This window comes from Amblyomma mixtum, chromosome 1 (genome assembly GCF_055824585.1).
Source record: "Amblyomma mixtum isolate Tamu chromosome 1, ASM5582458v1, whole genome shotgun sequence".
Classification (NCBI taxonomy): domain Eukaryota; kingdom Metazoa; phylum Arthropoda; class Arachnida; order Ixodida; family Ixodidae; genus Amblyomma; species Amblyomma mixtum.
Genome location: NC_143012.1, coordinates 10453612 through 10466899, shown reverse-complemented (window position 1 = coordinate 10466899; position 13288 = coordinate 10453612). Strand labels below are relative to the sequence as shown.

General features: G+C 49.7%; 1 protein-coding gene across 6 annotated transcripts in view; it reads right to left on the bottom strand.

Moving 5' to 3' along the window:
* The window catches only part of LOC149365433 (putative peptidoglycan muropeptide transporter SLC46), a 70347-nt gene that overhangs the window by 18723 nt on the left and 38336 nt on the right, over nucleotides 1-13288 (bottom strand). For all 6 annotated transcript variants that reach the window (XM_089542546.1, XM_089542557.1, XM_089542574.1 and 3 more), the window contains 3 exons: nucleotides 8339-8656; nucleotides 3278-4013; nucleotides 813-1049 (listed from right to left, as the gene is read on the bottom strand). In XM_089542546.1, the coding sequence (XP_089398672.1) occupies nucleotides 813-1049; nucleotides 3278-4013; nucleotides 8339-8656 (1291 nt within the window). The remainder of the gene's footprint in view (nucleotides 1-812; nucleotides 1050-3277; nucleotides 4014-8338; nucleotides 8657-13288) is intronic.

The following is a 13288-nucleotide window of genomic DNA, read 5'->3' as shown; positions in this document are numbered from 1 at the left end:
CGCTTTTTTCGCTATAGCATCGTCACCGATGTAGTATTTCAGCATACAGCTAAGACGTGCTAACTAGCAGACTGGTTAACTAATACTGAATGGTTAACTTTTTAACTATTAATGCTAGGCTGCTTAGTGAGAGGCGTAGCCCACCGTAATTAATGTCCATATCAGTTTTTTGAAGTTCGAAAACGCGGTTACCCCGGGCGCTGTTACCCAAAAAAAATCTGGCTACATCGCGCCAAAGTACATGCGCTTTCGAGAAGCTTGCAGGCGGAGCAACCTCTCCGGTGAACGTAATTCGCCGCAATAGCCGAAATAGCCAAACCGTAAATGTATGGGCAGAAAATATAGAGTTATTACAACGGCGCACGAATTTAAACGAGAGATTGACCCCTGATGGCCTATAGAAATGCTCCATTAGGCATAACCGCACGCACGCTTCTATAGCAGCTGCAGACACTGCTCCACATCGCACTTCTTTTGAAGGGCGGTGTGGGTGCCACCGCCTCCCATTTCCCTCGAAGCCTTCCGCTAAGGCTCCCGTCTCCGAGCTTTTCCGAAAGAGAGAGAGAAAGAGATAAAGAGAAAGCCTGGGAGAAAGGCGCATGGATGGTAAGAAGGGTAGAGTAGATGGGAGCTGATGACGTCATAATGCAATGGACCGGGTGCAGTGTCCAGAACAATACACATATTCGCGCAAGCACAGGCTTGGGGGACATGCCATGGAGCTCTTGGAGCTCTCCCCATCGTTATCATAGCCAGTAAAACGCCAAAGAAGAACCTGAAAGCAATACGCATGCACCATGTCCCAAACTCACGAAGGTAGAAGAGCCACTCCTTGAAGGACAGGCCCAGGACGGTCATCTGGATGAGCGCGAAGGTCATCCCCACGAGCGCCATGGCGGGATCGCTGATCTTCAGCACCCGCACGAACAGGAAGATGATGGGCATGCTGAGCACCACGTTGCAGATGGAGGACACCGACTGCACCATCGTGTAGTGCTGCACCGACCAGGAGTACATCTTGCGCACGTAGTAGTAGGCGATGCCCACGGCTGCGAAGAAGACGTGAGCGAGGCCGCGCCTTCAGCGCAGAAAGAGACGGAGGGGGGTGAGAGCGACTGGAAGGATCCAAGTCACGTGGTCACTGCTGCGAGCACAGCAGCAGCGACGAGAAAGACGCGCAGGAAGCCGTCATCATGTGGTTTGTAACGGCGCAAGTAGGGCTGTTCATATATTTGTCATCCAGGACAACTTTTTGTAGGCCTGGTTGGTTACAGTTCACCTTGGTTTGAAGGGGCCAGAACTGAATGGGGTAAGATGAACGACGATGGGACGCATCGTCCCATGGACGAAGAAAAACTCAGGAGAGGCCTTAGCTTTCCGAGCTGCACGCCAAAAAGTTCACCGGAAGTCACGCGTTTTCGCTAGGACTACTGGGAGTCTTTGGCTGACGGTGCAGCCAATAGTAAAGCTGGGCGCAGCGGCGTCGTCTCCTGCAATGCCTGCTACGCATGCGCAAGCGCGCTGAGACGGCGGCCGAGTAGGGGGGAGCAGGGAGGAGCCGGCTTCAAAAAATGTGACGTAACCACCTCTCCTATGTTCTTTCCTTCCTCCATGCGTCGTCCCGTCGTCTTTATTCGTGTAGTCTCCCATTCCGGCACCTTTAGCCATAAACTATCTGCCAGTCAGGGCTCTCAAATACGACGACTCCATTATCATGGTATTAATTTTTTTTTCTTTCGAAAGGGGGGGGGGGGGGGGTCTTCGAGACTGACTCAAGAAACGCCACGCCTCCTCTTGCCTCTTTGTGATTGGCCAAAGCCCTGTGATGGAGGAGGTTGAGCGTCGGTTGAGCCAATTTGCAAGTAAGAAAAAAAATGGAATCAAAAACGAATAGTTACATTATACGGGTCTATATACAGAATTTAGATTTTTTTTTATTTCCTTCCCTTGCTTTGTTTCCGCAAAGCTAAGAAAAATAAAGAACCCGAACCCTATCCTCGAGGGACCGGCTCTAATTTCAGGGGAAACTCGTGGCCTACATTAATAATCTGATGCGACCTACACAAAGGTTTGTTGTAAATTAAAGATGTTCTGTACACTTGTTACGTTGCTTTTCTATACAAGCATCCTTTAGATATAAACTTAACTCTGTCATAAGCAGGTGCACACAGCATTCTGGCAACAAATCTTCGTTTCAAGCGATAAAAAATGAAACATAAACTCAGAACAAGCTTTGATCTAACCTGTAAAAAAAAAGAAAGAAAAGAAAAAGCTTCGCTTTCGTAAATAATCTTTTTCTGCTCATTCATTCATTCGATACTAAGTATGGAAGCATTTCGCTTCTGCTACATATCTTATGTCAACTGGCCCTTGATATGTGCTGTGTGGTCATAAAAGCAGGGCAGACTACCCGCGATATCCCTTTGGGTACTTATTTGCTGCTGCACCTCAAATACGTTAGTCAAACAGAGGAGTGCCAAACAAAGGAGTGTACCCTAGATTACGTTCTGCTGCTGTTGACCCAATCAATATTATGCTTCCGCAGCTGATTTCATTGCTATAGTGGCATTAATCCGCATCACGTTAGCGCTGTATTCCCTTAGTAACTTTCTAGTCAACTACTATCATTCATCAAAGTCGTTTTTTTTTGCAGATTTGAAGGTCATAGTTATCATTGACTAGCTAATTACAAAGGCATAATACTTTTTGTGCGATAGGCAATTGCAGTGCACTTTGAAGACTTCGCTTACCTCTAATCCGAATCATGAAAGTTCGGCACTACGGCAGCAACATACTGGCCAATTTATACTCGGTACGACCCAAACTAGAATAAACATAAACGTCGTTTCAGGAACACCATAAAAGAAACATCTCTAACCCACTGAAATCAATTTACAAGTACACAGAAATTTATCTACACTGACTCATCTAAGCACTCTAAAGTCCGACCGCTCCTAATGTTCAGCTTGGACGAAGAGCCCCAAACCCTGCCTTTAACACCAATTTTCCCCTACAGCAATTAGAAAAACCATCACTCTGCCTGCTCCGCGCCACTCCCAAGATGCGGGCACATGTGCCCCAACCACAAGTGCACACATCTTCAAATTCTAAATCTCTTTTGTTCAAACAGCTGGGAAATGGAGATTGCCTACCCCGAGAACCCCTGCAGAATGCTTCTCATTTAAAAACGGCTGAACTTATGAAGCCATACAGCTTTCTAATATCCTATTCCAGAAGGAACTCAATGGGTAGAAAGCCGAACTGTGCGGAAACTTACATGCCAGGTCAAACACGACGCAGCAGATGGCTCCAAAGAGACACCAGAGCTGCCTCCTTCCCTTGTTGGGCCTCGGTTTGATCGAAGTCTTGAAGCCCTCGGCCAGGTTCGTCAGCTGGAACAGGTTGCGAATCTTCAGTCCCAGCCCATCCTGCGCGTGCTCTGGTTTGACGTGGTCCCTGATGGCCACGATAGCCCACCCGATGGACAGGGTGGCGATGACAAAGGAAACGTAGAGCACAGTCTTCCAGCCGAAGTGGCCATAGAGCTGACCTCCCGAGAAGCCGGCCAGAGGCGAGCACAGCGACATGGTGAAGTTAAGCGCGAAGAAGCGCGCCCTCCTGCTCTTGGCGTCCGTGGTAAGAGTGGCCTCGCTGTAGATGGCAGTGAAGACGGTGATGAAGCCGCCGCTGAGGCCATCCGGTATGGTAGCGAGGATGTTCACGTACAGGGGCATCTCCATGTGGTACACGGTCATCAGGGTCAGGCCTGTGCTCGCGAGGAAGCCCACCATGGCGATTATGAGTGGAGATCGGTAGCCGTACTTGTCGCACCAGGGACCGATGAAGATAGCGACTATGGCGCCTGGCGCCAGCGAGATGACAGTACGGATCATGCTGGTCATGCTGGCAATCTTCTCGGCCTGGTTCTTTATCTCCTCGAAGTGGTCCAGGTGCGAGCAGATGCTCGAGTTGAAGTGCAGCCGACTGAGGCACGCCTTCTGAAGGATGAGGTCCTGGAAACGTAATATTACGGATGTCGGGTGAACACGAAAACGAGAAAGATCGATACCAGGCAAAAACGCACCTGGTCTGAGAAATGTGCCCCTTGCAACTAAGGCCCACCAAGACAAGATGGTGATCCTTTCATTTTTCAGGGGTATGCATCTTATACTGCACGAAAGCAGCATATGGGCTAGGTGAATAGGCGTGTGGCTTCAGCTGGACACGTAACGCGCAGAACCGATAAACGGTGGTACATTACGGACAAATAAAATAGACACATCAAATGAAGGAATGTGCGGAGCATCAGGTAGAGTTGTGAGGTCTGAAAACTTGGGACATTGACGGGCCCAGGCTGGAGCAACACAAAGGCAACTAAAGATCCCTGCAGCCGACTTTTGTACTGCTGGAGGCTTCAACCCAGCTGTTTACGATGACGTGTACAGGTCACCCCAATATGAAAGGAACCAATTATGAGCATACCAAATGCTTTTTCCATAAGTATCAATGGCAGGCACACTTTTTTCTGTTTTCTAAATAGCTTTCTTCTCGGCGTATAAAATTCAAAAGTCATTACAAACTTTAGAGCAGAAATAACAAGTTTCGTCCTTTTCTGCAAAATCATGTTTCGTCCTTTTCTGCAAATTGGCTGTTCGCTTTCGTTTCGGAGCTGCCTGTGCAAGTAGAAGCACCGTGGAAGCAACGTGGAAGGGGACATGGGAGCCCGTGCCGATGCGGGCCGATCCCACGCTTCTAGCTGTTCTAAGCACTGGACGCACGCCCGATCGTCCTTTCATGTCGTTTCCTTTGGAAAACACAGTGCCAGTCATGCTCGGCAAGACTGTATTTCGGTGCGTATTCAGCTTTTAAAATTGGTGGCACTTTTAGTAACGTTCTCATTCTTCTATGTAAAAATTGAGGTCATTATCTGTCGTCCTTGCGAATGGGCGTGCCGCCAATGTTTACAACAGCGACAGGTGCGTGACTGACCCGCAACACCGCGGGCTCTCGTGTTTGGAGCGTCCTGTACAGTATGACGCGATACGGAGGTTATCACTTCAGGCTTTACCCGTTCGGATTGAAGATTGACGGGCAAGTGATCATTGCATGAGGAAAAAATTATCTTCCCAGTTCGACGGTAACCACAGCGATTATCTTCAAACCGCGCTAAACTGTGTGTGGAATATCATCATACGCGTCTTTCCCGAATGTGCGTTGCAAAACACATTTACGCAAGACTGACAGTGTAGGGTGCGCAACCTGTGACGCACATGCATGTTTCTCACAAGACACGTGCTTAACCTGCTATCGTTACTAGATTGTGTGAACACAGGTTCGGTAGGCGTTCTGTACTATCCGGCCGATAAGTACAGTCTTTGTCAAAAGTAACCAGGCTGCATGGTTTGCGTCTAGCTTGTATAGTGGAGCCCTTGAGGCTTTCCTAAAGATCAAAAGGTGTTGGAAGGTAAGACGACCCCCAGTCCTTACCTTTAACAACCATTTCAGCTTCAGGGAAGCTGTAAGGGCTCCACTGTACGAGCTAGAAGCAAACCATGCAGCCTGGTTACTTTTGACAAAGACTGTACATGGACGACAGAGGCGACTATTGCTGTACTTTTGCTCTAGTACAAATGCACCCTGCAGTCAGAAAATGGTGAGCGCGATAAGCTCAGTCTACTATCTACGGACAGGATAATCCATTAGAGCTATGTCAGGTATCAAGAAATAAAATTTGCAATCTGCTTTTACATTTCCTGTTTTCCTGCCGATAGCACGACTCTCGTGGAGAATGCTGTCGGTTATACCGACGTCAGCGGCACGAAGCTTTAGCCGCTGGGTGCGAGATCATTTCGCCTGTGCCCGATCGTCGCGTAAACAGCGGGCTCGTGAAGGGGTGTTTTTCCGCGTTTCGCTCGCGATTGCGGCCTCGCGCGCCCGGGCAACAAATTGCAGCTTTCTTATCGCGGGTACCCGACATTTCGCGCGAAGTGGCCGGCTGCCGGTCTAGCAAGGTAAATCTTATCAGAAGCGTACTCCGCGATTATATATATCCGAAGAGAAAAGACGTTGGTTTCCCAGGTATGCAGCCGTAAGAAGAGGGCACTGACGAAAAGCACTATTTCTAATGTTTCGGCCGGGGTCCGGCCTTTATATATATATATATATATATATATATGTATACATACGAGAGCGGTGGCTCAGTGGTTATGGTGCTCGACTGCTGAACCGAAAGACGCGGGTTCGATCCCGGCCGCGGCGGTTGAATTTCTTTGGAGGAGAAATTCTAGAGGCCCGTGTACTGTGCGATGTCAGTGCACGTTAAAGAACCCCAGGTGGTCGAAATTTCCGGAGCCCTCCACTACGGCGTCTCTAATAGCCTTAGTCGCTTTGGGACGTTAAACCCCATAAACTAAACTAAACTAACTAGAAGCCGACAGCATCAACAGCAAAAGGTTCGTTCATCTGGTAATGTTTGATAGTATAAATAAATCTGCCTAATGAAATTTTGCCAGGTTCTTCCTCATTTCATCATTCACCGACAAAGTAGTGTGGGCAGATAAAAAGAAATACAACTAATACTGCCCAGCCCGCATCGCTCATTCTCCGACAGCGCGCATCAGCTTGTTTGTGCAGATAAATATCACGGCTTCCCGCACTGCGAAACGCGGTAAAACGCCTCCTTCACAAGCGCCCTCCGCGCGGCTATCGGGCACAGGCTAAAAAGCAGTCAAACCGAACTGCGCGCCAACCATCAAGGAAAAAAAAACTAGAAGGGAGCATCACGTGGTATTTTTGAAGCCTAGTCATAAAAACAATATATAACGGAAAACATGCGAAAGAGCCCCTCACGTGACAAGGCAGCGGTAGGTTCTAGTAAGGTTTCATTTTCGCTCGCTGCGCAGCCGCCGGACAGGCGATGAGCTGGTGCATTCACATTCAATAAAAAGCACCGCGAATCAAGCGATGGCTTGTAGTGTAGTAACTATAAAAGGCCAAGTTCCCAAGATTCATTACGTAAAAGGGTCGTCAGCGAGAAAATGGAGCGGCGTCAGAGGAGGATAGCTTGCAGAGGCTGAGCGGGTGACGTCACTCTCCCTGCTAGTTTTTTCCCTTTCATCACATCAACTGTCTTCAGCCGCCGGCGGCTAACGCTTCGTGGCGCTGGCGTCAGTCTAAGCCACGCTGTCCGTCATTCGTGTTAAGTGTGCAGTCGGCTGTACCTACAAATACCCATGACAGCCAGCTGCTGCAAGCAGTGCAACCTCAGTAAAACGGTACACTTGGAAAGAGGTCGATATGAGAACCCTGGCTACGAAACAGGTTATAGAGAGCACGACAGTACATCCTGCGTGTGAGGCAAGCGCACAATATACTGCACCTTCGAAAATACCCTACCTGATGTATACGCTAAATAACACCCTTCACGCGCAGCGTCTGCATCGGTGCGCATGCAGCACTTAGAAAAAAACCGCATAGTTATTAGCAGGGCTTGGTGCTTCGGGGTGCCGACGTCATGGACAAACACCACATGAACGTTCCGACGTAGAGTGGGACCGTGCGGTGGTCCAGGGACCCAAGGGGGGTCTAACACACTTGGCATGATAAAGTTTTTTTCTCTCTCTCTCTCTCTCGATCATGTGTGTTCCAAGGAAAGTTTTCTTGCCGTCACTTACGTTTTGTGTTTTGATGTCATAACCATTTGTACGTAAGGCGTTTGCCACAAACCGGAAAAAAGAGTGAAACTAAGTGTGCCGAACACATTCTCCCAAACCTCCTACAATAGTGCTTGCAGGCGTTGCCGGGACTGTGTGCCGAAAAAAGATATAAGTTAAAAAAAAAATTGGAAGGGACACTTAAGGGACACATAGCCCTTTAGGGTATGACGCGATAGCTTAACAGGTGAATGCCCATATATGCAGAATTTGTCATTCTCTATCTAACAATCTTAGATCCCTGGGAGTCCTCATACCGCTCCTGGCGCAGTGGTGCAGCGGCTAAGCGATGCGCCACTGCATTGCGATGGTAGGTGCTGCTACCGGTGGGGCTTGTGCGACAGAGGTTGCTCTTGCCAAGCAACCACACGCGACCAATCATTGATTTAACAGCCACCTGTCACTGTGCGCAATTTGCTCACAATCCGGTGGGCAAGGTGATGACGTCACTAGGTCACGTGACCTAGGTGGCCCACCTGCCTCCTAGGTTGCTCTCTGGGGGTGTTTCGTGGATTTTTCGCTCACGGTCAACAATGCCGACGACGCCTACGACGACGCCTACGGCGACACCGGATTACCTGCGACACGAGCTCCATAACGCTATCGCGTGAAATATTCCCACTCACCTGGATAGGAGTCATGGACATGAACCGCGATAAGACGAAGAGCGCGAGGAAGATCTCCAGCCTGACCAAGAGTAAGGCGTCCACCACGCGGCGCTTCAGGGTCCGTGGGCCGGCCGCGACGTCTTCCACCCGCGTGGTCTCCAAGATGCCCGAGTCGGCGCTGGGCTCCATCATGGCGCCGCTGCGAGTCACGTCGCTGGTCGAGTACGATCCGTTGCCCGTGGAACTCTCGGGCTGATCCGTGGTCGAGGACCCGTTGTTCCCCTGCTGATTCATCTCGAGCGTCGGGGGGAGTGCGACTCTCTCGGTGCCTTCGGCCTGTTGTTGCGAGGTGAACAAAAGAAGAAACAAGAGGAGGAGACTGAGTCCGTCTGCCGATACATTAAACGGAAAAGACCCATTTCTTCCACCATTCCCCGAACACCTGCTTGTTCCTCCAGAGGGACAAAGCACTCTCGGAACAACACAGTACGTAACTATGCTAGAAGCCAGAAAGGAATAAAAGTGATACCCGGTTTGTTCCTATAGGATTAATCTCGTGGCCAACACCATTAGCCTCTTAAAATCGCTACTTTCTCAGAGACTAGTTGCGAACGAATCACCCATAATTTTAGTCTCCTAAAGTACCAAATCGTTCGCTGCGAGGACAAAGTCCTACCAATACCCCCATTGCACTCGGTTTAGAGGTTACAGATTAAATGTTCAAGGATGGCACAACCGCGCAGTATTGTGCCAAGCAGTGTGAAGGACAAGCGATGAATGGGTGGGGGGGGGGGGGGGGGGGAGTCTTCCCTTGTGTTCGGCCTCCACTCAGCCCTCGTCCTTCTGTTTCGCTTCACTATACACTGTCAACTCGTCTGCGTCTTGCCATCGTGTCGACATTTAAAACACACAGTATAGGACGTTGACGCCTCGTGCTCGAGTACGCATTCAAACTGAACGAAGCACCGTCAGGCTGTTCCCGAGTGCAGTAACTTGAGCAAAATATAGGTACTAGCCCTGCCTCATCAGTGGATATCTGAGAAATTAAATTTCGTAAAAAACGTTTACCTCGAAAAGGTAGGAAGCAAAGGTATAACGCTTCACAGGCGATCCCAGTGACGACGATGTCTGCCGCTACAACCGAACACCACAGGCGTCAGAATGCGTGTGCGACGGGTCCCGAAGTCTTCAACGAACTGTCGGGTACAGCAATGGTCAGGGCGCGAAAGCGCCTACAAAAACGTATCGCTCGCTGGCAAAGATTATTTCTTTATCACCGTGTTCGTCGGCGAATTCCCCCAGAACAGTGTTTTAACCCTTCGGTTTGTTCGCGAAGCAACGCTCTGGCAGCCCACTGCAGCCAGCAGCCGGTAAAATCCGAAAAAAGAAATGCAGCTTGACCGCGTCTTATCACAACGGCGGCATACGCAGGGAAGCGCGCCAGCTTGTCGACTCATCATGTGGGTCGCTTCTCGCACGAAGCACCAGGTAGGCAGTGCAGACGCTCCCAGGCGGGCACCCCTCGACATGTATCAAGGCCATAAGATGACGCTGGTGACGCAGTGACGCACATCTGTGCCTGCGGCAGCGCATCCTGGGCACTTCTGTCCCCGTACGTGCCGTCCATTGCAAAAGTTTAGATTTCATTGAGCCATTGAAAGGAACGGCGCAGTGGATTATAAACTTTTGCAACAGACGATACATATATAGTGTCACGTAGTGGTGATCGCTGTTCGGCAAGCATGAAGACAGCGAAAAGCTTCCAAACGAAACTGTTCATTGGGCTGACTTGGGCCCACAAAGAGCCAAGCAAATCGGCGGCGGCGATAGCAACAAACGTGCTTGACGGTCGTCGAAGAACGTAATCACCGCCGCTCTCGGCCGTGCTCAGTTTAAAGCTCGCGGAGAACCTTCGGATAGGGCGCGGGAGCGTTGTGGTGTCGGAACTTTTTGCCGAAGTTTGTCATGAGTACGTATGGCAAATTCAGCATGAAAAAAAAAAGGTGAAGACAAAAAGCAAGATAACACACGCAGCACAGTCGGGGACCAAAGTCTCTGGACCACGTGCTGCATAAAAGAAGCCGATTACTGCCGACTCTTGACCACTCTTGTGAAGGCGAAAGCTAAAGTCCTGTTCTTTCACCTCCACAAGTGTGGTCTCCAGCTGGCGGCTAATATTAGAGTTATCGGCTTCGTTTCCAGAGCACATGGTCCAGAGACTTTTGTCTCCGACTGTACATCGCCTTGTCCATTCCATGAATAAGCGACGCCTCTTGTGATGCCGAGTCCTCGGTCGATGAGCAATTGTGTGTTTCCGTCGATGATTCCTTGGATGTTATCGATATCCGCGGCTCCTACGGAGAAGATGACGCTGGTGGGATGCTGTTTATCACCGAGGGCGCTGAGGGCAACGGGTTTCTCCAGGGTCTTCTTCGAAGGTACGGCTTCGTCTGTGGAAAGCGTAATGAGCTTAGATCTAAGGTTGATGACTGATTGTTGTACTGTGAGGAAGGTAATGCTCAAATTTACGTAACGGGAATACTGCTGCAGGTCTACGAAGGGCGCAGGGTACGAACCGTCTTCGCCAAAAGTAGCCAGGCTGCTTGGCTCGTTTCTCAATCTAATAGTAGAGCCCTTACCACATCCTTAAAAATCAAAAGGTCTTGGAGGATGGGGGAAAAATTTGCTGTGGCTTAGCTCAGCTAGGCCAGCGAAAAGTACGTTAGGCTCCGAGCATAACATGCTCAGCGCATAACAACCATGGCAACCGGTTGCCGTGGTTACCGCGCATGCGCAGTGCTGGTCTGCGACGACCGCCCGAAATGCGCCGCTGACTAGCCTAGTGTAGCTTTCGCTATAAAAGGTTCACTCGCATTACCTTATAAAGAATCGGAGCTTGAGGGGTGGTATAAATGCTCCACGAAACGACTGAAAAGCAAAATACGCAACCGGGCTGCTTTTGCAAATGACGACACGTCCGTTGACTGTCAGTCGCGTGGTGCATCGTCCCGATGGCACAGTAAGGCCGACTCACATAAAGCGAACTTGTACGACGAACTTCGTGCGGACAGCCCCAGCGCGATGGAACGCCGGCGAGCCGTCGCCATGCTGTACCACATGCGGTGAAATGCAGGCCGCTGCCGCAGTGAGTTTGGTTTATGGTTCATGGGGGTTTAACGTCCCAAAGCGACTCAGGCCACGAGGGACGCGGTAGTGGAGGGCTCCGGAAATTTCGACCACCTGGGTTATTTAACGTGCACTGACATCGCACAGTACACGGGCCTCTAGAATTTCGACTCCATCGAAATTCGACCGCCGCGGCCGGGATCGAACTCGCGTCTTTCGGGTTACTAGCCGAGCGCCATAACCACTGTGCCACCGTGGCGGTCGCTGTATATGATTTTACTGTTGCTAGAAACAGTCTGCTTATATTCCCAGTAAAATGTATAAGCCGATTCGAGGAAAAAACATTATATTGCTGCGCAGTTGGACAAAAGTTCTAATTAGAAGCATTGAATCCCGAGGGGAAAATGCGAGCTGCGTTCACTGGAATAATACCAGCTGAATGACTATAGGCAAGTGACGCGGAAACGAGTGTTTTTCCCAAATGCCCGTATCCCGTAAAATATTGCCCACGATGTACACCTGAGCTCCAATGTGCTCGTAGTGCACGTAACACGCAAAAACGAACTCTTGAAAGCAGCTTTCACGAGCGAAAAACATGTTCGGCGCCCCACGGGGAAATTTAAAAAAGGGCAGCTCTGGTTGCGTGCAGTGTGTGTCAGACGCAAAATAAAACTGAACTTTTCTGGGTAATGAGCGATGCAAAGCCGAACGACAACAGCGGTTGGCGGGAGCAGGTGCGCTCCAGCGATCCAATGACTATGCTACCCAGTGAGACGACAGCCAATTGCAGACTGATGTTATTCTTGTAATAAGGAAGTAATTACTCCTTGGCATCCACCCAAGCGCAGCCGTACGGCTACTAAGGAAAGCTATATACAGCTTTCTTCCCACTGTTCCCACTTCGAGTTATTGATCAATTTGCTCTTGCCTTAGCATAAGCTTGCCTACAGACGTTGTGAATCTGTTATTTCTTCAAAAGTCCACTTCAGTATAATGATATTGTTCATCTAAAGGAATTGTATGTCCAGACCGAGTTTGAACCGGAGTGGCAACCATCCCTAGTGCTGTGCTCTTTATTGCGCATTTTTTCTAGAGCATCCTTGCTTAGGCGTGTCGTATTATGTATTGTGTTGATTCGCGATTGTTTTTTTTTTCATGCTTTGCACATAGTTCATGTACAAAAAACAATGCTTCACTGTAATGAATACTATGTTTCAAAGAAAAGTTCCGGTTTGCTCAGTTGGTAGAGCGACTGCTCCGATGAAGCGGTGGTCCTGGGTTCGAACCCGGACCAGGGCGAATTTTTCTTTAGCTACAAACTTTCTGAAAAAGCTGTATAGCTAATCTTCATAGCCGTACGGCTGCGCTTGGGTGGATGCAAATGAGAAATTACTGCCTTATTACAAATCTACTCCATCTTGGGGGGATTTGACAACCAAATGGCTAGGCTGGATTCAGCCGGATTCCCTGGTTCGCTAGTGACAGTGGTCGCCGAAAGCCTCTTACAGAAGTTGAAGATGAGGGCAGTGAGGGCTGGGGCAGAGGTCCCTCGTGAAGAGGTGAGACCAGTGGCGGTGCCGTACGTGCACAAGTTGGCCCCCAACCTGAAGAAGGTTGCGAGCAGGCATAGTGTCCCGCTCGTCTTTTCAGCCCCCCTGAAGCTCGGAAGCATTCGCCCTCGAATCGAGAAAAGAAAAGAAAAAGAACAAGAAAGAGGCTGTGGTACTAAGCATGGGCGACCTTTCATGAAATGTGCAGAAGGGGTCGTTTACGAAATTCCCCTGTCGTGCGGTTGTTCCTATATAGGACAGACAGGGCGCTGCGTCAATGAGCGAATTAGGG